The sequence below is a fragment of the Ovis aries genome, chromosome 4 (assembly GCF_016772045.2).
Source record: "Ovis aries strain OAR_USU_Benz2616 breed Rambouillet chromosome 4, ARS-UI_Ramb_v3.0, whole genome shotgun sequence".
NCBI lineage: Eukaryota > Metazoa > Chordata > Mammalia > Artiodactyla > Bovidae > Ovis > Ovis aries.
In genome coordinates, this window is record NC_056057.1 from 32725318 (window position 1) to 32752946 (window position 27629).

General features: G+C 37.7%; 2 protein-coding genes across 20 annotated transcripts in view; one reads left to right on the top strand and one right to left on the bottom strand.

Annotated features, from left to right (window-relative positions):
- The window catches only part of HYCC1 (hyccin PI4KA lipid kinase complex subunit 1), a 216582-nt gene extending 215817 nt beyond the window's left edge, over positions 1-765 (bottom strand). The window contains exon 1 of one of the 2 annotated variants that reach the window (XM_042248458.1): positions 422-765. The gene's annotated coding sequence lies outside the window, so the exon portion shown is untranslated. The other variant, XM_042248457.2, reaches the window with a different exon arrangement.
- Positions 437-27471, top strand: NUP42 (nucleoporin 42). 18 transcript variants are annotated; one of them, XM_060414559.1, is made up of 11 exons: positions 437-643; positions 3070-3298; positions 4646-4740; positions 9347-9423; positions 10189-10275; positions 12844-12928; positions 13859-15601; positions 23412-23516; positions 23726-23795; positions 25170-25291; positions 26280-27471. In XM_060414559.1, exons 1-7 carry the CDS (start codon positions 532-534, stop codon positions 14434-14436), a joined length of 1263 nt encoding a protein of 420 aa, XP_060270542.1. In that variant the 5' UTR covers positions 437-531; the 3' UTR covers positions 14437-15601; positions 23412-23516; positions 23726-23795; positions 25170-25291; positions 26280-27471. The 18 variants fall into 18 exon arrangements, with proteins under 18 accessions (XP_060270542.1, XP_060270553.1, XP_060270547.1 ...); XM_060414570.1 differs by having other exon boundaries at positions 12859-12928; XM_060414564.1 differs by having other exon boundaries at positions 13859-23516.
- Positions 27472-27629: the final 158 nt, after the last annotated feature.

Sequence of the window (27629 nt, forward strand, 5' to 3'; positions counted from 1 at the left end):
CCAAAGATGCCGGTTGTTATGATACTTTTTAGTTGCAGTTTGTCTTTAATCTGCTTCCTGTAAACGTTACTACTGGCTTACATTGTTACCCATCCTGATGAACGGCTGGCCAGGTTTTTACTAAGCAGTTACAAATGAAAATACGACTATGCTTCTCAAATCACAGCTAATGCTCCTCCCAGGTCTGAAGTCCTTGGTTTGCCTAACCAACTTTCTTCTCATTTGAGATCTCAAGCCTATCTCGAACGAGACCCTGCATCAAGTTCTTAAGCGCCTTTCTCCGCAAAACCGTTCAAGCATCCCGCCCTCCCAACGTTGCGCTCAGTGCGTGCGGGGCGGGCCCACTGTTCCCAAATCTTATTGGGTAAAATCCTCGCCTCTCATCACACTATGGGCGGGACAATAGAGAAAGGGCCTTTACCAGGCGCAAGAAGATGACATCACAGTAGCGGAGCCGGGACCTCCGGTTGCTCTGGGCTCTGCTCGCTGAGGGTGCCGAATGAAGACCGCTCAGTTCGCGACACCGTCGCCATGACCATTTGTCAGTTCTTCCTGCAAGGCCGCTGCCGCTTCGGAGACCGGTGCTGGAACGAACATCCCGGCGCCAGGGGTGCGGGCGGAGGACGGCAGCAGCAGCCCACAGGTGATGTTTTCCTCAATCCTGCGCAGCTAGCCGAGCAGGGGAAGGCCTGACGTGGGGCCGGGCGGGCGAGGATCCGGCGCCCCTCCTGGGGCCAGCCGCTGGGCACAGCGCCGCGGCGTACCAGTCAGGTGACGCGGACGTGCCCGCGCCGTCCCCTCGCCCGCCCCGCCCACTGACGTTTTCGCCCTTTGATTAGGAATTACGGCTGATTTTGTTAAGCGGACTGCAGTTTATTCGTGGTTACAGTGAAAAACAACGAATTTTTAAGTCGTAATTACATATCAAAACTACCTAGTCTTTGCACGGCAGTGGTTCCAGAATTGGTGTAAGTCGACCTAGACACCTTCTTGCTGTAACATTGTACTACTTTTCTGGGTACTGGTTTTTCCCGTTGATGCTTTTAATGTAATTTTTTTTTTTTTCTAAACTTTTTTCTAGGGAGAGGCTAGTAAGTGGGGTCAGAGTCAGGGCTCTTTGGGGAAGTCGTGAACTCCTTTGAAAATCTAATAAAAGTTACAGAGCCGTAAACCTCATATAAATGCACATGCTTGTAAAATTGGAGGTAAAATCGGGAGAGTGGGCTGCTGAATTAGGAACTCTGGGCTCTGAGGTAAAGAAAGGTATGCAGGACTACGGTGACCTGTCTTCTGGTCATTCTGCCTAAGTCATTGTCAAAATTGGAATATTTCACTAAATCAATTATGGATGATGCAAAGGGACCGTCTTCGAGGAGAGGAGGGATCCTAAGTGAATCTATAGTACAATGCAAGGTTTTAGAGGTCAGATGAATAGTTAGTTTTTTTAGAACTGAGACTTAGTTCTTAAAAAGTACCACAGGATGCTGACCATCTCTCCCTTCTCTTTACTCCTGTACGGCTATTCATCTGACGTTTAAACCTTTTGTTACATTGTGGTTTCACTTTTATAGCTCTTCTAGAAGACAGTCTTTTTGAATTACCCACAATTAGTCTAGTGAAATATTCCGAACCAAAAATTAGGACTCGGGCTCAGACAAATGTATTTCCAGGAACAACAAAACGTTATATTTAACATTCTGTGGAGACTTACTCTAAATACAGTACAGAATAAATGTTGAATAGATAGATTGATGGATTTTAAAAGTGTAAATAAAACTAGTTAAATAAACAGTGTATTTAATGCCCAGAAATGAATGCTTGCAGAGTCAGTAAGTATGAAGGCCAAAAGCTATATCCAAATGATGGAATGAATTTCTTCAGTTGTGAAGGAAAAAAGATCACAAAAAAAGATCAAACTCTAGAAAAATACAGTATTATTAACCCCTACTTGTGGGATCTGGTGTAGCAATGTTCCCCCTTTCCTCTTTGGTTTCGTTAAGTAGTTTTAGAATTGGGAGATGCATTTTTTAAAGGAGTGTATCTCCCATCACTCCAGTTTTATTATACATATTTAATAGCATATCTCCTAATTCAGGTAGAAACATGGTGAATTATCTTGGCCCCAACTGAGAAGTGATGAATAAATAATATAGTTGAAGTGATAAGATCTTTTTTAAATATAGAGACAGAAAGGAGAAAGTCCTGTTGGCTCATTTTGATAGTTATAAGAATGCTAAAAACATGCTTATAATAGAGGAAGTCAGTGCACTTTATTCATATGTAAACTACTGCTACAATTCTCATATGGAAAATAGGATGATAGGTGTTTTCTTTCTCAGAATACTGTGTCAAATAGATTTACCCATCTATCAAGGACAGAAGGTAGAATCTAATCTTTTCAATAAACTTCTTAATACATTGCTCTTTCTTCAGCTTTTACTGCTATATAGGGCCCAATTGGGGAGCAAAGAATGATACAGATACAGCTTTTTATCATGAAGGAGCTTATGATATAGGTTACATGCCTTCTTTCCACTCCATTATCAAACAATTGTTTATTTAATAAACTTACATCAATTGAACTTAGTAATATATCATAATTTTTCTATGGATTTACAGTCCTCTCAGTCTTGTTAAATTAGATCATTGTGTGATTTGTTGCTACTGTGTGTGTGTGTGTGTGTGTGTGTGTCTGTGTTTGCGCGCGCGCTCAGTTGCTCAGTTGTGTCTGACTCTTTTGTGACCCCACGGGCTGTAGTCCTCCAGGGTCCTCTGTCCATGGGATTTCCCAAGCAAGAATACTGGAGTAGGTTGCCATTTCCTTCTTCAGGGCATCTTCCCGATCTAGGGATCAAACCTGCATTACTACCAGGGAAGCCCCTTTGTTGATATTATACTTAATAATATATATTGAAAATGAAAAGTTTTATAATTTAAAATGAGTGGGCATGTAGTGCCTGTTGAATCTTTATATAATATCTGCATATAATAAGATAAAATATAATGAAATTTTTGGAGATTGAAAACATGAGTTGCTAGTAAAATTGTTTATTTTGTTGTTTATTTCAGGTAGTAACAGACGAGGATGGAATACCACCAGTCAGAGATATTCCAATGTTATCCAGCCATCCAGTTTCTCCAAGCCTACACCATGGGGGGGCAGCAGAGATCAAGAAAAGCCATCTTTTGCTGCTTTTGATTCTGGAGAGTCTGCTAGCAAGAACAGGGGATTTGGCTTATCTCAGAACCCATTTGCTTCACCTGGCTCTGATGACCAGAAAGATGATAAGAAGCTTCTGTAAGTGAAAGCCTTCAGAAAAATTACCACCCATTTGCTTATTTTTTCCCCAAAGCACCCGTAATATTTCCTTAAAAAAGAAGTAATCTTATTATTTTATTAAATTGTTATAAAATCAAAATAAGCAAAAGAAAAAGCATCCATGATCAGAGGTAATCTCTGTTTTGCAGGTGTCATGCTAGACTTTATTTCAACTTAAAATGTGATTCTTCTATGTCAGTGCAATGTCTTCTTGGGGATAATTACTCTTTTCCACTTTTCTATCGATGATACTGTACTGTGAATATCTTTCTAAGGTAATCCTGCTTATGTTAAATTATGAGTTCTTTACAAACTATGAGGTAATTTAAAGCAGTTTGTGATTTTTGAAGTCACTTAATAGCATCTTGTATTTTTCTTTCTATAATAAAACTTTTACTTCAGTTACTTCATGCAGACTGATTTCATTTGATTTCCTTCATTATTGTGGAGTATATTTCTTATCATTTATTGAGAACATTTGTAGTAGAATTTATGACTGGTGCTGAAACAGTGCCTGGCTGTATATAAGTGTTCCCTCAGCTCCCAGCAACTAGGATAGTGCTTAAATATATTCATTAGTCTTTTATATCCCATAATTAAATTAGAACTAGTTGTAAACATTTTGAGCCATGTATCATATACAATTGAGTAAGTAAAATAAAACAAATGAAACACTCCTTCCTATATTTGATGTTATTGTAAAAATCCTAAATTTTAGTATTATTTTATTATCAACTACCATTCTTACTTCATTAATTGTGCCATTCTGGGTAAGAGGGAAATATTTAATTTAGAGCTGAATATATCCATGACTTTGCTAACAAATTAACCATGGACATGAGTCTGTTCTGTTTTTGCAAAATGTGAGAATTAGACAAAATGATCTCTGAAGTCCTACCTACTTAAATATTTTATGGTTCTTTATTACTTACTGGTTCTTTCTTCCCCAGTTAAATGATCATTGATGTTAATTATAATGAACAGAGAAAATTAAAGTTAATATTGTGTATTTTTAAATGTTAAAGTTAATATTGTGTATTTTATATTTCAGTTCTTTAAGATGTATATGTATCTAGTGAGTTCTCAATAAATATATTGGTTAATGGTTCAGTGTACTGGAAAACCAAAATTATAAATGTCTTTGATATTATTTATAATCATGAAGTGCAGCTCATATTTTTGTAAACTTCTGCTTTGAAGGACACTTCAGAAAATATAGTGGAAAAATCTAAAATTATATATTTGCTATAACAATCACTGTAAATTATCGATGATAAATTTTACCAAGCAGAAGAAAAACATCTTTTGCCATTTTTTTTTTTTTAGGGAAGGTATTGTTAAAGATATGGAGGTTTGGGAATCATCAGGGCAGTGGATGTTTTCTGTTTATTCACCGGTGAAAAAGAAACCGAATATTTCAGGTAACTAGAAATTAATGTGTTTTTAAAATGTGTTTTACTGCTATTGTTTTCTAAAACCAAGACCAGATCAAAAAAAGAAATTAACCAAAAATTTAGCTACAGTTAGGGGAGTTTGGACATTGTTTAAAATACCTGAGTATTCTACCAGAACTTTGTAATTCAGAGATTTAGTTTGGAAGATATAGTTCAAGATATATTGATCCCTTAAGAAAACCAGTAAAATGAGGACTCGCCACTGGCCGCATTTCTAATTCTGTAAGCCTAAGAAGAGGCTCTGCTTCCTTGGTTCCCTGTAGATACTACTTCGGAACCTTTAGCTGCCTACAGAGAATAGAAGAGTCATATTATGCCTGCCATTAGGCTTTGATTCTGTTCTCTTTCCTCTTTTTATCTAAGGATAGTTATTTTTAATAAAGCATGTTGGTACCTCTTCTGGAGGTAATGTTTGAAGTTAGGGAGCCTTAGAATACTCCTTTCTTTCCCACTTTCTTTTGTCCATAGCTCATTTGGGCTGAAAGCTAGACCACAGTTTTCTAAGCCTCCTCTGAGTGGTCCTAGGCCCTATGCAGTTGAACAGGAGGTCTTTGGAAAATGAGGGCCCTTTCAGTCTATTAGAACTCTGGAATTTCTGTCTCTGTTCTCCCTGCTCATTCTCTGTGAGCATTTGCATCACACCACTCCTTAGTCATTTATTTACTAATCATTCAACAAATACTTATTGAATTTCTTTTTTGCCAGGCCTCATTCTAGGTAGTAGGGATATAGCAGTAAGATAGCTGAGATCCATCCCTCATGAAGTTTATGTTCTTGAGGGATGGAGGCAATAAGCAATACAAATAAATAATTTTAAATAATGATTTTTCTGTAAAGGTAATAAGTGTTAAGCCTTTTTTAAAAAGTTGAGAATTGGACATGATGCCTAATGTCCTAAAGCGGTGGTTCTCAATATAAAATATAGATCCCTCAGCAGCATTGTTAGATAAAATATAGGGCATCCAGTTAAATTTAAATTTCAGATAAGTAATTATATTTTTAGTATATGGATATCCCATGTACTATTTGGGGCATACTTATACTTTTTTGTGTTTTGGCTTTGGCATTACCATATGGCTTGTGGGGTGTTAATATTCCCCGACCAGGATTTGAACCCAGGCCCATGGCAGTGAAAGCGTGAAGTCTTAACCCCTGGACTGCTAGGATATACTTACCTTTTGAAGTATTTGTTTGTCAGAAATTCCAATTTAATTGAGTAACCTTTTTTTTTTTTTTTTTTGCTAAATCTGGCAACCCTTTTCCTGAGATCCTTTTTAGGGACTATACAAGTTTAGAAATATTTCCATAATAATACTAAGACATTAATTGCCATTTTCACTGTGTTGAGATTTGTACTGTTGGTGTAAAGCTGTTGATAAGGTACAGGCAACAAACTACTAGTAGATTATAGTAGTCAATAAAAAAAATTTTTTAATGACATTTTCACTTAAGAATGTCCCTGATGAAAAGGTAAAAGTTATTAATTTTATAAGGATACACCTTTTAAGTATTCTGTGTGCAAATGGGAAACACACATAAAGTAACATTAACAAATATGAATTTTTTTTCTATTGTAAGATGACATGTGTTAACATTTGGAAATTCTGGATAACTCAGTGAACCAATATTTTCCAAATGACCAGTGTGTGAAGTTACAAAATTGTACATGGTTGAAAGTGAAGTAATGTGAAAGGCACTCAGTTGTGTCTGACTCTTTGCAAACCCATGGACTAGAGAGTCCATGGAATTATCCAGGCCAGAATACTGGAATGGGTAAACTAATTAATAGTTTGGTTCATTACTATGATATCATTAATATGATTTGAGTCCACATTATAGCTAATCTTTAAGAAACTATTGCCTGTCAAGTTTTGGTATTGTACCAAAGAAGAATATCCACAACTACCTGAAGAGACTACTAAAGTCATCCTTGCCCAGCTACATATCTGTGTGAGAAGTTTTTCTTTGTATATATACTTGAACCAGGCAATGTATTGAAACAGATTGAAGCAGATTGAAGAGCAGAAGCAGATATTATAATACAGCAGTCTTCCATTAAGCCATGCATTAAAGAGATTTGCGAACATAAAACAATGCCACTTATATCACTAAGTTTTTATTTTTGGTTTTGGAAAATATTTTTTTAAATTTATGTTGACACATTGATTTCTTATTTTTAAGTGAATTAATATTTTCTACATTTTCCAGTTTTCATTTCAAATATGGTGAATATTGATTAATGTAAACTATGTAAGCAAAAGGTCTGGAATCCTTAATTATTTTTAAGAATGTAAAAGGGTCCTGAAGTCAGAAAGTAGGAGAATTGCTGTCTTGTAGGCATCCTTTATAATGAATGAATTTTTCTTTTGCCACTAGAATGATACTGTATTTATACTTACCTTTGAAAGAATTGAGAAAATAGTCGCCCAGATCAATTTCTGTCTTTGTGGTTCACCATGAGTGACTGATGGAAGGAAGAGAAAGTAACCAGAGGGACAGTGTTTCTTTACTTAGAGTGGTTATCTCTTTTTAGGAAGTAGTATTGAAGCTGAGTCCTGAATGAAGAGATGTCTCTTCTGGGAAGATTTGAGGGGAAATGTTCCTGGCAATATAATAGGTAGTGCAGAGCCCGTTGTGCAAACAGGATTGGCATACTTGTAGATTAGTGAGGCCTGAATAGCTGGAAGAGAGTAAACAAGAGAAAGAGTAATACAATGTTAGGCCAGAGAGAGGCAGCCAGGGGCCAGATCATGTTGGGCCTAATTGCACTAGGAAGCCACAGAGAGTTTTGAGCAGGAGGAGGGATGTGATCTGATTAGAAAAAGCTTGCTTAGACTGTTACGTGAAAAGAAATGGTTTGCTGGGAACAGGGGTTGGGGGCACAAAATAGAGGAAGGGAAATGAGTTAGGAGACAGCTGCTGTTGACTGAGAGTTACTTGCAGTGGAGACAGAATGGTTCAAATCCGTGTTCTGTTTTGGAGCTAGAACTGGCAGGAGGCTTATTAATTAGATATGGGCAACAAGAGAAATACAAGGTGATTCTTGGTTTTGTGGTCTGAGTAGTTTGTAAAGATAAGTTGTTAGAGAGCATCGAGGGTTCTGATTTGAATGTTTTAGATTTTTTTATTCGAAGGTACAAGTCTTTGGAGTTAGTGGTATCTGGTTACCAGTAATTCTCTGTAGAAAAATATCCTGAGCAATTTTCTTTCTTCTTCTTCTTTTTTTTTTTTTCCTCAAAAAGTTTTCCTATTATGAAAGTTATATCATAGAAAATTTGAAAAATACAGAAATATGTAAATAAAATAAAGATCAACTGATCTCAGAGTTAACAGCTGTAACATTTTAGTGTATTTCTTTCAAAACATGTACACACTTATTTCTTATTATATATAGAATTAGCAATCATAACCTAGTGTTGCAGAAGCCTTGTTGTTTTCAATGTCTCTATTACTAGAAATACTAAAATGAACATCTTTTTTTATGTAACACCCTTTGTTTACATGTTCAATCATTTCCTGAGGTCAGATTCTAGAAATTCTGTTAGAATCAAAAGGTATGAGTATTTGTAAGGCCTTTGACATTTATTGACAATTTTCTTCCCAGAAAAGCTTTACCGTGATTTCCATAATGGCAACTTAGAAGAATGTCCATTTCACCGCATCCTTAATAATAATCATCCATTTTTAGTTTTTGCCAATCTGATAAATAAAACATTGTATCTATTTTAAGTTGTATTTTTATTTTTAAAAAAGTTTGTATCCGCTTATTTTTGCCTGTGTTGGGTCTTCATTACTGCACAGGGGCTTTTTCTAACTGCAGTGAGTGGGGGTTGTTCTCTAGCTGTGGTGCATGGGCTTCTCATTGCAGTGGCTTCTCTTGTTGAAGAGCACATGTCCTGGAACATGCAGGCTTCAGTGGTTGTGGCATGGAGGCTCAGTAATTGCAGCTCGAGGGCTCTACATCTCGGACTCAGTTGTTGTGGCACGTCGGTTTAGTTGCCCTGTGGCATGTGGAATCTTCCCTGACCACCAGAGAAGTCCTAAGTTGTAATTTTAAACTGAACTTTTCAATTTCATTTGTATACTGGCTATTTGAGTTGTTTTGTGAATTGCTTGCCCATTGCTCATTATCTTTGCCCATGTTAGCTTATTTTTCTTACTGATTTGTTAGAGCTATTAGCTCTTATACATTCTCATTAACTCTTCTGTCATATATGTTGCAGTTATGGTGTTCCCAGTTTACTGTTTGCCTTTTAATTTTGCTTGTTACAGTTTTTGACATACAGAATTTTTTTTATAAGTTCAAATGTATATGTAATCAACTCTTTTTCTTTTCTGTATTATTCTTTCCACTCCATTTATCTTTAGAAAATTTTACCCCTTCAATAATGAACTATATTTTATCCTAATTTTATACTTTATTAAATAGAGTCTAGTTTTTGAATTCTTTCCTTATGATTATGAAATTTTTCTAATGATCAAGATTAGCATATTTTCCTATCTAGCACCTCTCATTTTACTATACTATCAAAAGTATTGGTATTTAAAGATTCCAATTGATTCCTCACTTCAGGTTTTACAGACATTTCACCAGAGGAGTTGAGACTTGAATACCATAACTTCTTAACCAGCAATAACTTACAGAGTTATGTAAGTTTGTTTCCTATTCATCTAACTAACAGATTAGCTGTTAATTATTGTCTTCTCTATAGTGGCTCACTTGTGTGTTGGCAAAGTGGATGAGGTCTATATATATATATTTTTTTTTTTTCAGAAAACTATATTCTAAATTATTTTCTTTACAATTGGTTGGTTATCTAAAGTGATGAGAGTATACTTTGATTATAGTAACTACCAGTGCTTTTGTTTTTATTACCAATTATCCAGCAATCAGTCCCAGAAATCATACCCTTTCATCATTTGACAGACGTTTATGGTGCATCTCTTACATGCAGACACCATGATGAATGCTAGGAAAACAAATAAGATGCACTGTTGGGTGAGGATTAGCCTTCTCATGTGTCAGGTATCAAAAAACTGAAAAACTGGGGGAGAATAAGTTTAGTGCTTAAAGGAAATGACATAAACTGTACTTTCCTATTGTCTACCGTCAATATCATATCAACCAGTACACATGTTTGTCTCCCGTCCAAACATAACCTTTAATAACTCTGTGCTGCCAGGTGCTTGGGATCTTAACTAGGTGACACAAGGAGCTGGGGAATAGGGAAAGGGAAAGGCGTCTACAGCAGGAGTGTCTGTGGCAAGCAGGGTAGAGCAATGAGGATTTTACAAGTTGTGGGCCATAAAAATGCTTTATAAATTTATTGCGACTTTGGGAATAAAGACATGAAGTTGTTGAAGAGATTACCTTAAACACTCAATACTGACACATTATTTTTCTGTCCTCTTCAGCTAAATTCTGTCCAGCAGTTAATAAATCAGTGGAGGAACAGGGTGAATGAACTGAAAAGTCTAAATACATCAACTGCAATAGCTTTGGTGAGTAGTGGAGAATCTCCTACAAGGAAGTATCTTATCTGTTGCCTTTTTGCAGCATTTCATTTTGGATTTGTGAAACAAAGCTAAAATTCTCTATCAAGAATTATGATACACATTCTCAAGAACCATAATATATTATCATTTAGAGTCAAGGTTCTGGAATTCCTTTCTCTCTGTTCCTTAGTCAGAAAAGCACAGATAATTATGCTTTTCTAAAACTATTCTTAGGGTTAGGTTTTTAATTTTGGTAGTACTAGTTTTGAAAATTGGGAAATATTATATAATATAAATTCAAATATTCCAGGTTGTCAGCATTTGAAAAGAAATTGCTTTGAAAAATGATATGAATACACATTTTTAAATTTATTTGTTTATTTATTGACTTCATTGGGTCTTAGTTTTGGCGCATGGTATCTCCATTTCAGCACGTAGGCTCTCTGGTTGAGGCATGTGGACTTAGGTGCCCCATGGTGTGTGGGATCTTAGTTCCCCAACCAAGGATCGAACCTGCATCCTCTGCATTGGAAGGCAGATTCTTTAACCACTGGACCACCAGGGAAGTCACATGGAGACTAATGCATACTTTGGTGACTGAAGGACACTTACCATATGTTCCTGTCTCATACAGAAATGCTGTTAGGAGATATATACGCACTGGTCCCCAAAGATACATGATACTGCTGTAGCATGTTCATTATCTCTGTTGATAAAGTTTATTTTTCTACCCCCCAAAATGTTCTTAAGAGCATTATTTTTAAATAAAATATTTACGTTTGGAATTTAATATTTCCAGTTTCCTAGGTTATATTTCTCTGTACTTTCTGAAAAAAGCTATGAGAGTAGTAGCTGCCTGAACGTAGTGAATGACTGAAAGTCCCAATACCCTACTCCTTAAATATCTGCTTCTAAATGACTAGACTCTTGTGCAAGCTAGTTTCTTCTGCCTTTCAGTTGTTGTCATGCCATTTGAATTCAGTAGGACTTCTTGGAAGTATTTTTTCTCAAGATGAGAGGTGGCCTACCATCACCAATGCTAATGTGTAAGGGGTAACTGAGTTCAGAGAACTACGGAGCTTCCTTCAAGGTTGGAAGTTCTGTGTTCTTTGACAGCTTCCAAGGGGCCCTTCTGTAGGTGAGAATCTTGGATAGCCCACCTACAGCTGGCTTCAGTTCAGTTCAGTCGCTCAGTCGTGTCCGACTCCTTCGACCCCATGAATCGCAGCACGCCTGGCCTCCCTGTCCATCACCAACTCCCGGAGTTCACTCAGACTCACGTCCATCGAGTCAGTGATGCCATCCAGCCATCTCTTGCTCTGTCGTCCCCTTCTCCTCCTGCCCCTAGTCCCTCCCAGCATCAGAGTCTTTTCCAGTGAGTCAACTCTTCGCATGAGGTGGCCAAAGTACTGGAGCTTCAGCTTTAGCATCATTCCTTCCAAAGAAATCCCAGGGTCGATCTCCTTCAGAATGGACTGGTTGGATCTCCTTGCAGTCCAAGGGACTCTCAAGAGTCTTCTCCAACATCACAATTCAAAAGCATCAATTCTTCGGTGCTCAGCCTTCTTCACAGTCCAACTCTCACATCCATACATGATCACAGGAAAAACCATAGCCTTGACTAGACGAACCTTAGCAAAGTAATGTCTCTGCTTTTGAATATACTATCTAGGTTAGTCATAATGCATCAATTCTTTATGTCCAATTATTCTTTTAATTCATTATATGGATATAATATAATTTGTTTATCCACATTCCTTATATGATAATTTATCACACAAGCTGAGAGAGAGAAGCTAGCCCCCACCAAAAAAACCAAAAACTGTAAACTATATGATTCTATTTATATGAAACTCTAGAAAAGACAAACCTCATTTCTAGTAGTAAAAAGTGGATGAGTGGTTCCCTGGGACCAGAGGTTGGAAGAGGGTTGCCTGGAAATAGACACACGAGAACTTTTATGGGTGATGGAAATATTCTAAATCTTGATTGTAGTGATGGTCGTAAATGTATGAAAACCGATTGAAAAATAAATTTCTCAGTGGATGCATCTTATTTTATGTAAACTATACCTCAATACAATTGAATTTTAAAAAATGCTGGGGACTTCCCTTGTGGTCCAGTGGCCAAGACTGCGTTCCCAATGCAGGCGGCTGGGGTTCTATACCTGGTTGAGGAGCTAGATCCCACAGGCCGTAGCTAAAGGATCCTGAGTGCCACAACCAAGACCCAAGTCAGCCAAATAAATAACTATTTTTTAAAAACAATGCCAGTAGGGTTTTCAAATGAGAGAAATAATATATGCTTGTATTAATGAGGAAGGACTTATTAGAGGTCAGGATTAAGTGAAAAATTCATTGAAAAGGAGATTAACACTCACAATTCATCAGCCAGACCATCACTCTGAACTCCTTGAGAAGGGCCCATTTTTTCTATGCATATTCACTTGTGGACATTTTTCTATGTTAAACAAAATGAAGACATTTTAAAGTGCACATTTGAAAAATTAAATTTGGCTAAAAGTGTACAGAAAAAGTACTTGAGTTATTCACTTGCCTACCTCTTTTTTAATAGCTGTCCGATTTACAGGATGGAGTGAATCAAGCAGCACCTTCATTTGGATTTGGCAATAGGCAAACAGTAACATTTGGGTCACCAGGTAAGTGACAAAGTCATGCAAGACTTGACTGATTTAGAAAAATGGAATTTTATGGGTTTCAAATACAAAGTCTGAAGGTGTCTCTGTGCCACTTTAAGTCACCCTTGCAAATTCTACCACCTTCCATAATAGAGCTTCAAAGAATTTGCCTCATCTAGCATTTGTGGTTTGGAGAAGGCGATGGCACCCCACTCCAGTACTCTTGCCTGGAAAATCCCATGGACGGAGGAGCCTAGAAGGCTGCAGTCCATGGGGTTGCGAAGAGCCAGACACGACTGAGCGACTTCAGTTTCACTTTTCACTTTCATGCATTGGAGAAGGAAATGGCAACCCACTCCAGTGTTCTTGCCTGGAGAATCCCAAGGATGGGGGAGCCTGGTGGGCTGCCGTCTATGGGGTCCCACAGAGTCAGACTCGACTGAAGTGACTTAGCAGCAGCAGCAGCATTTGTGAAATAGTGTTCAGAATGGACACGTGCTTTGAAAGACCCTATGGCTCAGGTTTTAGATGCATATTTTAGGAATGGTTTTTCTAGAGTTTCATAGGACTACATAGCTACGGTAATAGCACCTGTGTGGACTTTCTCGTTTCTGTACATAACAGCATAGTTTTGTCTTCAAATGACAGCTCTACCGAGAGGAGAGGACAAACTGAAGTGAAGGTCCACTCCCTAATCCCTGAGATTTCTCAAGAGCTACCTTCTTAAGTGAAGGTAAATTAGAGTGTGAATGAGATCAGTGTAGCAGAAAGACAGGCCAACAGGGTTTAGTGAGTTTGTCCTAACTTCTCATTTTCACTTTTCTTCCTTCCAATAAGTTTCTCATCATCTAAACATGGCAGAAATAAGAAAAAGAAAAAGTGGGGGCAAGGTGGTAATATAGCTACATTTTTTGACTAATAGTTTCTTTTTTCTTTTCCTGGTTTTTGTAGGTTTTCCAGTGAGTAACAGCAGCAGCAACAGTGCTCAGAATTTTAGTTTTAAACCAAGCTCTGGATTTGCTACAGCCTCTTCTGGAAGCCCTCCTGTGTTTGGGAATACTCCTGCATTTGGAGCTGTACCTGCTGCCAGTTCTGCCATCGCTGCTGCTACTCCCACTTTTGGCCTTAGGAAACCCGAAATCACATCTGCTGCTTCATTTTCATTTAAAACCCCTGCAGCTTCTGGTTTTGGATCATCTGGATTTTCAGGATTTTCACCTTCTATGGCAGCAAGCCCTGTTGGATCTCCAGTGGCCCCAGCCTTTGGAAGTGGCAGTTCTGCAGCTGGTTTTGGTAGTCCAGGCTCACAGCCTCACACTGCTTTCTCTAAGTCATCCAGTGACACCTTTGGAAACAGCAGCGTACCTGCCTCTCTCTCATTCTCGCTTGGCAGTACCACAACAGATAATGCATTATTCACACCCAAGGATCAACTAACAGCAGAAGAACTAGAACAATTTCAATCCAAGAAATTTACTCTGGGAAAAATTCCATTAAAGCCACCACCTGTGGAACTTCTAAATATTTAAAAGGGCAATTTTAAATACAGAAAAAAAACCCAGCTTTTAAAATTGTTTTGAGTGGTTCATATGAAAGAGGAGAGAGATATATATATATAAAAGTGTATATATATATACACTTACACATACACGTGTATATGCATATATATTGCATGTATATTTATAAGAAGTATAAATTTTCAATAATAACAGGAGTTCTTAAATTTAACATTTTTCCTTGAGTCTAGCTATTTAAGTAAAACAACAAAAAGTAGCAACAGATTTTTTCTTTTTTTTTTTTACTGTAATGATGAATGGAACTGAAAAAACTGTCAGGGTGCACTGAATAAAGTACTTTTTTCATTCTGTATCACTTTATACTGTCTTACCCTTTAAATTTTTACCTTTAAACTTTTTTTTTTTTTTAAGGAAAGAGATAATTTCTAGAACCAATAGGAAAAAAATGCTTGTTTAGTCTACCTACTGAATAAACATCAGTAGCATGGTGACTTTCTTTCATGTAAAGAAGATTCTCTTAAAGAGAGAAATATAATTTTTAAAGGGTAGAAGCTTTTATTTTTAGTACCTAAGAAGCATTTCGCCTCAAAATTTTTCCTCCTCAGTTTTGGCCATCTCGTGAACCATTTGAGTTTTTGTCAACAGTTTCATGCTAGTTTCTATCTTGGCCTAATTTTTATGTAATTCTGTTTTTTTCTCACATTGTCTCATCAAGTGGATGGATTGTAAGAGGACTAGAAATTATGATCTCATATAGATGAAGAGCATTTGTGTATGTATATATCCTTTGTAGATGCATAAGACATTTCTGGAAGAATTAAGAAACTTGCTAGTAATGACTACCTCTGGTAAAAGAATTGGAGAAAAACTTTACCATTTGAACTGTTTGCATATTTTACCATGTACATGTGATGTGGTACTTTGTTTTTTTAATTAAAAGAAGATCACGGAAAATTAGGAAGCTTTTTCGAACTAAACATTATTGGCAAGTTTAATGATACTATGATCAAGCTAGTTTTTCAAGGTGCATTTTTGAAAAGCATTTTTTTTAAAACAAGTATTCAAGATGCATCTTTTCTAGGCTTTTTTCAAGTAACGGAGAAGTAACTTTATAACTGGAAAAAGGTCATTGAAGAACAAGTCTAGGCTTTCTTCCACCTCCATTTACATTATTAAGGTATGCTCATTCCTTTTGGTGTATTTCTTAAAACCTTTCTATAAAATGTTTATTATAACAACTTTGGAAATTTAAGGAAATTAAAATTATCAATAACCTCTTCCCCCGCCCAAGAATAGTGTATATTGAGGGATGAGGACTCACCAGCTGTTTCTAGAGTTTTTATTAGAATTTTCAGATGTGTTTGGGTCTCCCTGTGTCCTCAGATTGAAGGAGTAGTATCTTATATATATGGTTGATCCAAACAGCCAGAGACGTCATTAGTTGAAGCATATGTGTCAAGAGTTCTGTGTTCCTTTTTCAAGCCTCAGAAAATTATATAACTAGCACTGTGAGAACAGTTTCTTTACACAGATCAGGTATTGAACTGATTTTTAAGTGAAAGTCTTACCTATTAAAGATATATGCTCCATGTGATTTTAGCATATATACAAAGGATTTGGTCCTCAGGGGATCCAGATTCTCTGTTACACTTTTTGAAGAACTTTATGATTCAAACTAAGTTTTGGAACCCCAGCATTCCAAATAAGGGGTATGTTTGAAACCATCCTTGGTATAGAGATGATAAATAGACCCTAAGTTTCTGTTTTGATTTCAAGTTCTTTATAAGGACTTTCAATGGTTTTTTTTTTTTTTTTTTTTCAACTTACAGTTGACTCCTAGAGTTCTCCTACTCATGGTATGAATCCTGCATAAAGGTAGATTAAGTTTCAAGACCTTAAAAAGGAGTGGAAGGGAAGAGGCAACCAAAAGGTGCAAGAGCAAGTACTGCCATCTGGGTTTATTCAGTGAGGCAAGAACCAATTCTGACAGCTGGTCACATTGAACATATACTCCCGAATAAGCACAGACAGCCCCATTTCACAGCTTCTACAACAGCTGCCTCTTTCCCCTAGGACTTAGAGAAAGGGACAGAATTGCATATAAAGTTTTATTACAGGTAAAATGATCTAACTAGCTTGATTATTTGATCACAGAAGGATAGAAGTATAACAGCTGAGAGCTAATTAGAAAGGGAGAGAGAAGCTGATATTAAAACTATTTAAAAGATATGATTTAGCTACAGAGTATGTATTTTTCAAGTATTGTTCATAAAAGAATCCAATCTGTTGTTCAACAACAGGAAATTGGTTAATCTGGTAGATTCATATATTGGAGTACAGCTTTTCTAAATGACCTAGGTTTTCACTCTGTAGTCAATGGACAAAAGCTTGTTATTTATTATTTTATTATTATTACTCTAATTGCACTGACTGGGACACTCAGTACTCTGTTGAATAGTAGTGGTGAGAGGGGGCATCTTTGCCTTGTTTCTGATCTTAAAGGAAAAGCTTTCTTTCATGATTGAATATGATATTAGCTGTGGCCTTTTCAGGTATGGCTTTTATTATATTGAGGTAGTTTCCTTATTTTCCCCAGTTTGTTGAGTGTTTTTGTCATGAAAAAGTTTTTACTTTGTCAAATATTTTTTTATGCATCAGTTGAGATGATCTTAGGAGTTTTGTCCTCCATTTTGTTAATGTTGTATATTTATACTGATTGATTTTGTATGGTGAACCATCTTTGCATTCCAGATACAAATCCCACTTAATCATGTGTAAATACTTTTAATGTGCTGTTGAATTCAGTTTACTAGTATTTTATTGAGGATTTTTGTATCATTATTCATCAGGAATATTTGTCTATGGTTTTCTTGTGTCTTTTTTTCTGGTTTTGGTATCAGAACAATGCTGGCTTCATACCGTGAGTTTGGGGATGTTCCCTCCTCTTCAGTTCTCTGGAAAGATTGGTATTAATTCCTTAATTGTCTGATAAAATCCTTCAGTGAAGTCATCTTGTCCTGGTTGGCAGTGTTTGATTACTGCTTCAGTCTCCTTATTATAGGTCTATTCAGATTCTTTACTACTTGATGATTTAGTTTTGGTAGTTTGTATGTTTCCAGGAATCAATCCATTTCTTCTAGGTTATCTAATTTGTTGATATTTAATTGTTCACAGTAATCTTTTATAATCCGTTTCTATTTCTGTGACATCAGTTATAATATCCACTCTTTTGATTCTAATTTAGTTATTAGAATCTTTTAGCTCTTTTTCTTAGTTAATGTAGCTAAGGATTTGCCAATTTTTGTGATCTTTTTAAAAGACCATGTCTTAGTCTGCACATGCCACCATAATAAAACACCATAGACAGGGTGGCTTACAAAACAGACATTTATCTCTCTCAGTATTGGAGCCTTGAAGTCCATGTCAGGGTGCCAGCATGGTCAGTTCTGGTGAGACCCTCTTCCTAGCTTGCAGATAGCTGCCCGCTTGGGTACTAAGATGGCCTTTTCTTGGTACATGTGCATGAAGAAATAGATTCCTTTCTCTTCCTCTTCTTACAAGGCCATCATGAGGTTGCCATCCTCATGACCTAATTTAAACTAATTATCTCTCAAAAGACCCCCACCTCCAAATACCATCACTTTGGTGGTTAGGGCATCAACATATGAATTTGGGTAAAGGACACAAACACTCAGTTGGTTTTATTAGTTATTGATTTTTTTCCACTTTTTCTATTCTCTATTTCATTTACTATCCTTTCATCTTTATTATTTCTTCTGCTAAATTTAGTTTTTTTTTAAAGTAGAAAATTAAATTATTGATGTGAGATCATCTTTTTAATGCAAGCATTTATCTCTATAAACTCCTCTCTTATCACTGCTTTTGCTTCCGTATCACTGCTTTTGCCTAGGTTTTGATGTGTTGTATTTTGTTTTCATTTGTCTCTAAGTATTTTCTAAGTTCCCTTGTGGTTTATTCTTTGACGCACTGGTGGTTTAAGCGTGTGTTGTTTAGTTTTCACTTATTTGTGTTTTTACCTTTTGCTGTTGACTTCTAGTTTCATTCCATTGTGGTCAGAGAAGATACTTGGTATGATTTCAGTCTCTTAAATTTGTTAAGACTTGTTTTGTGGCCTAATATGTGGACCGTCTTGCAGAACGACCGTGTGTACTGGAGAAGAACGTGTATCCTGCTGTTCTTGGGTGAAGTGCTCAGTAGATGTTTGGTTCAGTTATTCTGTAGTGTTAAGTCCTCTGTTTTTTTCACCGATCTCCTCTTTGTTCTATCCATAACTGAAAGTGGAATATTGGAATATCCTATTGTTACTATGTTGCTGTCTGTTTCTCCCTTCAGTTCTGTCAATGTTTGCTTTATATATTTGGGGGTTCTAACGTTAGGTGCATGTACATTATAATTGTTATATCTTCCTGGTGAATTGACCCTGTTATCATTATATAATGTCCTTCTTTGTCTCATATGATAGTTTTTGTTTTAAAGTCTATTTTATCTTAGTATGGCCACTTCTACTCTCTTTGGATTCCTATTTTCATGGAATATTTTTCCATCCTTTTAGCCTATGTGTATCTTTAGATGTATAGCATGCCTCTTGTAGACAACCTATTAGTTGGTTCTTATTTTTTATCCATTCAGCCAATCTGTGTCTTTTAATTAGTATATTTAACCTATTACATATAAGGTAATTACTGACAGGAAAAGACTTACTATTGCCATTTTGTTCATTGTTTTCTGTAAATAACTTTTTTGTTCTTTTCTTCCTGCTGCCTTATTTTGTGCTTTGCTGATTTTTTTTTTTTTTGTAGTGACACATTTTGATTCCCTTTCCATTTCCCTTTGTGTATATTCTATAATTTCTCTGTGGTTACTGATATAATTACATAAAGTGTTTTAAAGTTATAATATATTTTACATAATTTAACTTCAGTGACATAAAAAGTGCTCCATTTCAGTTCTGCCTCACCCACTTTATGTTTTTGAGACAGATTACCAAATTATTTTAATATTGCATGTTTGTTAACATAGATATATAATTACTCTTTATGCTTCTTTTGTTTTTTTAAATTCCGTGCCAGATTTAAAAGTGATTTATGCACTTACATTCCAACACTACATAATTCTAGATTTATATTTTTACCTTTATGAAGGAGTTTTATGTTTTTGTCTGGTTTTTGTTGCTCTTTATCATCCTGCTGTTTTAACTTGAAGGACGCCCTTCAGCCTTTCTCTTTTTTTCCAGCCAGTTTGTTTTCTGGTGATGCCCCAATGGTCAGATCTTGGCCTTGTACTTCCACAGTGTTCACAGCCATTCCTTCCGCTGCTGCTGTGTGGCTTTCCAATTCTCCTCATGCATGTTGAGCTGGCAGTGCATAGCACATATTTTCTTGGGCTGCAGTTCCAGGGGCTTGTACTTTGTGCCCTTGTAGAATTTCCTAAGATTCTCTTTCTGAGTCTGGTTAATGGCGGTGAGAACAAAGGCAATAGATTTGCAAACAAGTTGAGTCTTAGAGAGTTTGGATGCTGTGCTGCCCGGCAGTTCAGAAACATGCAGCTGGGACAGCGCCACCTTCAGGTCATCCATCTGTTTGAGCAACTTGTCTTTCTAGCCTGAAAGTCTCAAGACTTAATCTTGGCTATGGCTGTACAAGGTTGTTTTTAAAGTACGAAACAGATGAATGAAGACATTTTCTTTACCCAGACATTAGTTTATGTTAAAAATTATTGCAGAAGAAGCTCAAGAGATCTGACTTCAATATTATTCATCAGATTAATATAATTTGATCAAATCAATAATACTCGGCAAATTAATATGACAAAATACCACTTCCTATCCATTAAATTGGCAAAATCGGAGTCTTGCAATGATGGTGTTAATGAAGATGTGGTATTTTGGAGACTGTCGTGAGCTGTTGACAGGAGTGTGGATGGGTGCAGGCACTTCAGAGACAGTTTGGCAACATCCAGTAACGTTAAAGATGATCATCCTCTACAACCTAGAAATTTTTACTCCTTTGCAAGGCCCTTGCTCCTCGAAGTGTGGTCCTAGAACCAGCAGCATCAACATCATCTGGGAACTTAATACATATGTAGAATTTCAAGCCTCATACCAAAGCTACCAAATCAGTCTCCATTTTTATGAGATTTATGGGAGGATGGTATGCACATGAATATATGAGAAACTACTGCACCTGGGAAAAGGAGACATATAAAACTAAATAGTATTATTCATAGTAGCAAAATAATGGAAACAACCAGAAGTTCATGCACAAGGTAACAGATACCCTTTGGTATAATGTGATACATCTGTACAACTTGAGTTACACATATAAACAGCCAAAAAGCACAGGTGGTATAATATACCACTGAAAGTACAGAGCACAAAACAATGCTATATATTGTTTATAAACTTACAAACATAGTAAAGCAATAGCCTGAGAAAATTAGCATCAGATTTAGAATAGAGTTTGTCCAGGAAAGAGGGGAAAAAAGAATGAGATTTAGAAGGCATATATAGGGAACATTATACCTGTGATTTTTTTTTAAATTTAAACTTATGACAATAGTAGAATTTTGTAGAGTGGGTGATGAGTACATAGCTATCCATTAGTTTCTATGTTTTTCCATATACTTTAAATAAATTTACAAATTTTTAAAGATTTAATTTAGAAGAAAAGAAGTCGTCTTTCCTACCCTAAATTGTATTATAAAGTAGCTTTTAGATTGCTGAAGTTATCAGTATGAATTGAGTAGTTTGTCAAATTGTTTCCAAATCTTGAATTGAATAGTCCACCCTGATGATTCTTGTCACTCTAGTACTAAAGTATATGGAGCACAGCTGTTCTAAAGAGCAACCAACTGTGGGTGTAGACCATGTTATTTTTGCTGCTGATGACATCCTGAAAGTAATTCAGATATTTGTGGAACAAAATAGAAATTATTTTTGATTCACTTGTATGGGAAAGAGTATGTGTTTGTCTGCTTGTACCTGATGAAGAAGATAATCTAGAATCAATATGATAACTAGTTACCTTGAGGTTCTTTTCTCAACCACATATCAACCAGCTGGAAATCTATTCTTATATGTTTGGTCATTTATAGTGTAAACAGCACTTAACCCAGTCAGCACTGAAACAGAGAAATAGAGGAATTTTATATATATATATATATATATATATATATATATTTTGTAAACACAGTAAGTATCAAACTTTTTCATTTGGAAACCTTCTAGTGATTCTATATGACTCACACCTCCCCTACACTAAGAAAAAAAATCAAAAGAAGACATGACTTTACTGGAATTATTAACTCAGAAGCTACTCAACTGAAGGACATTTATATACATAATTCAGTAGAGAAAACATAGAGTGCTGTGTAAGAAAAGGTTTGCTTGATTTACAGGAATTGATGATCGTTAATATTAAGGACCCACCAAATGCAAGTGTTACATTAAAGATTCAGTCCTAAAATCTATTGAGAAGGTTTAGAAACAGGCTATGAAGGATTATCATAAGTTCTAAACAAAGTGTCAAGTTCCTCACCTGGAGCTCATCCTCAAAGATGAATGAGAATCAGTGCAGTTCAATCACTCAGTGGTGTCCTACTCTTTACGACCCCATGGACTACAGCATACCAGGCTTCCCTGTTCATCACCAACTCCCAGAGCCTGCTTAAACTCATGTCCGTTAAGTCAGTGACACCATCCAACCATCTCATCCTCTGTCATCCCCTTCTCCTCCCTCCTTCAATCTTTCCCAGCATCAGAGTCTTTTCCAGTGAGTCCGTTCTTTGCATCAGGTGGCCAAAGTATTGGAGTTTCAGCTTCAGCATCAGTCCTTCCAATGAATATTCAAGACTGATTTCCTTTAGGATGGACATGTTGGATCTCCTTGCAGTCCAAGGGACTCTCAAGAGTCTTATCCAACACCACAGTTCAAAAGCATTAATTCTTTGGTGCTCAGCTTTCTTTATACTCCAACTTTCACATCCATACATGACTACTGGAAAAACCGTAGCTTTGACTAGACGGACCTTTGTTGGTCAAGCAATGTCTCTGCTTCTTAATATGCTGTCTAGGTTGGTCATAGCTTTTCTTCCAAGGAGCAAGTGTCTTTTTTAATTTCATGGCTGCAGTCACCATCTGCAGTGATTTTGGAGCTCCCAAAAATAAAGTCTCTCACTGTTTCCCCATCTATTTGCCATGAAGTGATGGGACCAGATGCCATGGTCTTAGAATGTTGAGCTTGAAGCCAACTTTTTCACTCTCCTCTTTCACTTTCATCAAGAGGCTCTTTAGTTCTTCTTCACTTCCTACCATAAGGGTGATGTCATCTGCATATTTGGAGTTATTGATATTTCTCCCAGCAATCTTGATTCCAGCTGTGCTTCATCCAGCCCAGCATTTCGCATGATGTACTCTGTATATAAGGTAAGAAAGCGGTGACAGTATATAGCCTTGGCGTACTCCTTTCCCAATTTGGAACCAGTCTGTTGTTCCATGTCCAGTTCTAACTGTTCCTTCTTGACCTGCAAACAGAATTCTCAGGAGGCAGGTCAGGTGGTCTGGTATTCCCATCTCTTTCAAAATTTTCTACAATTTGTTGTGATCCACACAGTCAAAGGCTTTGGTATAGTCAATAAAGCAAAAGTAGATGTTTTTCTGGAACTCCTTTGCTCTTTTGATGATCCAACAGATGTTGACAATTTGATCTCTGGTTCCTCTGCCTTTTCTAAAACCAGCTTGAACATCTGGAAGTTCACAGTTCACATACTGTTGAAACCTGGCTTGGAGGATTTTGAGCATTGCTAGCATGTGAGATGAGTGCAATTGTGCAGTAGTTTGAGCATTCTTTGGCATTGCCTTTCTTTGGGATTGGAATGAAAACTGACCTTTTCCAGTCCTGTGGCCACTGCTGAGTTTTCCACATTTGCTGGCATATTGAGTGCAGCACTTTCACGGCATCATTTTTTAGGATTTGAAATAGCTCAACTGGAATTCCATCACGTCCACTAGCTTTCTTCGTAGTGATGCTTCCTAAGGCCCACTTGACTTCACACTCCAGGATGTCTGGCTCTAGGTGAGTAATCACACCATTATGGTTATCTGGGTTGTGAAGATCTTTTTTGTATAGTTCTTCTGTGTATTCTGTGAATGAGAATAGAACCATGCAAATTCAAATGGTAGAAAATGAAAGTGAAAGTCGCTCAGTCATGTCTGACTCTGCAACCCCATGGACTAAATTCTCCAAGCCAGAATACTGGAATTGGTAGCCTTTCTGTTCTCCAGGGGATCTTCCCAACCCAGGATGGAACCCAGGTCTCCCACCTTGCAGGCGGATTCTTTACCAGCTCAAATGGTAACGTATATGCTAAAGCACAGTGGTGAGTACATCAAAATGCTACAGAGAAGTTAATGAGCCAGGAGTCTGTGGTAACTTCCCAGAGGAAATGAATTTTAATAGTTGTGAGAGGAAAGTGAAGTCACAATGAGAAGGAGAAATAGCCAGAAGAGCCAGCGTCTAAAAAAAGAGAAGCTGAGCCTGGGAAGACTATATTCACTTTATGATACATAGTTTGAAAAGATTATCTCTTTAAGTAAAGAATCTAAACTTGAACTTGGACGGGTTAACTTTCCTAATCCTCTTATCTGTAGAATAGCTAATATACACTACCTACTCATTGTGTGACCAGTAATTAATGCAACATGCTTAGCAGAGAAATTATGTTCAAAAATTCCATTAGTCACTAAAGTTATGCTTGTTCACTATAGAGAATTCAGACCACATAGAAATACATAGAATGAAAAGTACACTCCACATTCCTGATAACATTGTCTTTAACACTGTTGTGTACATTTCTTCAATCTTTAGTCCTTATACATAGTCTAATAGTAACTATCGTTATCAATGCTGTAATACTATTTTGCGTCTTTACACTGAACAGAATGTTGGGAAGAAACTTCTGTGTCAGTACATATAGGCTTACCTCACTTTTTTTTTTTAATATAAGAAGTGAAAGTGAAGTCGCTCAGTCGTGTCCGACTCTTTGCGACCCCATAGACTGTATCCTACCAGGCTCCTCCGTCCATGGAATTTTCCAGGCAAGAGTACTGGAGTGGGTTGCCAGTTCCTTCTCCAATATAAGAAGTAGGTTTATTAATATAGGATACTTGTGAAGGATAGAAGCAGGCAGGGAAGAGAGCTCCTCCCCAAGAACTAAGTGGGCTACATTTTTATAACAAAAGGTAAAGTGGGGAGGGAGAGAAAACCCCCTTCTTCTGCTTCCTTTGTAAAGCTATTGCAGGAAAATTGGTCCCAAGAGGATGGTCATGTCCCAGGTCTCCAGCAAGTTCCTGGGATGGGCCCCCAAGTGAGAATCCTTGGCTTTACACAGGAAAGAATTCAAGAGCAAGCCATAGAAAATAAAGCAGAGATGTGCATTCCATGGGCAGCCTGTGGGCCGTCGTAGAAGGCAGGAGCAGCTTACTTCAATGATTTAAAGGCCGTATAGTGTTCCATTGTGTGTCCACTCCTTGATTTACCTAACCAGGCCCCTCTACGTGGGCCAACAGTCTTTTACTAGGACATTCTAGACCATACATCTTTGCATTGTGGGAGTACTTTGTAAGAAATGGAAATGCCGAGTTAAAAGTGTGAAAAGTTTTCATTTTAATAGAGTTTGCTAAATTATTCTTTGAAATGTCTTATTGATTTATCCTTCCCACAATATAGGTCCAGAAAACAGAAGACAACCTATTTACATTTCAAAGCATAGTAGATGATATATTTGTTATCATTGAAAATGCACATTGATAAGAGCCATGAAGACTGGGAGCTTGATCAGCAGCATTTCTGTAAGTCCCTTCCAATGAACCCCTGGACCAACCAGTCCAGTATGAACATTGCTTCAGCTCTTATGTGCTTTTTTTCATTAAAACAAGAGATCCATATACATATGTATGTAATATACATGCATAAACATACATTATCAGATACATTTTTGGTATTATTATTTTGATCAAACATATCTGTTAGATCAATTAACAATAAGAAAAATAATTATTTTACTTCCAAAAACAAAGAAACTGGGAACTTCCCTGATGGTCCAGTAGCTAAGATTCCATGCTCCCTATATAGGTGGCCTGGGTTCCATCCCTGGTCAGGGCACTAGGCCCCACATGCTTCAACTAAGACCCAGAGCAGGCAAATAGATAAATGAATAATATTAAGACATACAGACAAAGAAACAGTCCAGAGACCCAGAGAGACAGGATTCCCAGCTATTATGAAGATGCCATCTGCCCTGTGTACTATTTTTTGTGCTTGACCACAGAAGCTAAATCTCATCAAACTGAAAAGGAAAAAAAAAAAAAAAAAATCACTTCTTTGCAGAAAGTACCACCTTAGGCAGCTCACTGGTGGGGGCAGAAGTGGACAGAGGTGGCTTTAAGAAACAACTCCAGCTTTCTAACTGACTAAGCAGCTTCTAACAAGCCCAACCTGAGACAGAAATGAGTAAAGGCTGTCAAAGGGTGAGAAAATGAAATTCTGTCAGGGAGGAGAGAACTATCCCCAAGTGACTGAGGCACCTTCTGGCCTCCTGTTCTTCCTTGTCTAGCTTAGATCCCAGGGCCCATCAATCAGTCACTTTTTTTTTTTAACATTTTAATTAATTTATTTGACTGTGCTGAGTCTTAGTTGCAGCATGTGGGATCTAGTTCCCTCAACAGGGATTGAACACTGGCCCCTGCATTGGGAACTCGGAGTCTTAGCCACTGGACCACCGTGGAAGTCCCAGTCAGTCACTGAAAGATATGTACCTTCTGCACCCCCTTCCTCCAGGTGCTTGCGAGGTCAGCCTGAACCCCTGGGAGCCTGTCTTCCGTGACCCTGACACCAGCAGGGCGGAGTGCTGCTACAGACAGCGGCACTGTGGGTCCCGACCTGCGACCTCAGTGACGCTGCCCAGGAGCCCACACAGTTCCTCTTGGGTGCTGGGCACCTGTTCCCACCTAAGCTGTTCTCCACTGTCACCTAATCTATCTTCTCTCTGAAGGAGGGATCCTTCCTCATGCTTCACAGAGAATTCAAAGCCGTCCAAGAGGACATCGGTCATTCTCTTCTGCACTCCAAGTTCAGTGCTTCACGCATGCTATGTGACACCGCTAGTTATCCACTCCCCCGCTTTCTGGAGTCTCCCAGAAATGTCCCCCGTGCTGTAGCATCTCCTTGCTCGAGAGGGTGGGGAAACAGATGCAAATGCTCTCCATCTTCTCGCCACCACTCCAGCTCTCTACTCCCTGTAACAGCCATGCTTCTCTCAATGTTCGCTTCACTTGATTGCTCCCCTCCCTGACCCAGTCTTGCCGCACTCTTCAACCCATTCTGATTTGCCTCCCACCCACCATTCCTCTGAAACTGACCTTGCTAAGCTCTTACTACCTGTTAGACTTCTTTTCAGACTACCTTTACATCTGACAGCATTCCTGCCACAGCTCCCAGACTCTACGTCTTCTCTGAGAGTCAGTGAAGAAAAATGATCCCCAGGATTCCCTACAAAATTCTCACAGCCTCTGATCCTGGATCACTCATGGAACACATAGGCTCTTCTGATATCCTGGCCGAAGAGTTTCGTATGTACATATGATATGAAACTTTTTAACAGTTACCTAGTATCCTGCTGCGTGAATGTGTCATAATGTATTCAGCTTCTCCTTTGATGATGGACATTTAGGCTCTTCTAGCAATTCACTAACATAAATAATGCCGGGATGCACTTTCTTGTACCTTGACCCCCACATGCACTCTCATACTCATGCTATTCTTTCTTCACCAAACTCATCAAGCTCATAACTGCTGAATTGTGATTTTTGTGTTTTTAAGGAACTTTCCATCACACCACCATGTCACATTGTATGTTCCTGTGACCACTTTGAGGAAGGGAAGGGGGGAGGGGACACCAGGCGCTGCAATATCTAGACTTTGTCTTCATTCTCTTCGGTTCACCAAATATAGTCCAGCTGTAAAGACATGAGCTCTAGACTGGCAATTCGTTTCTTATATGATATTATACAGGATGCTTGGGGCTGGTGCACTGGATAACCCAGAGGGATGGTATGGGGAGGGAGGGGGGGGGGGGGGTTCAAGAGTGGGAACTTATGTACACCCGTGGCGGATTCATGTTGATGTATG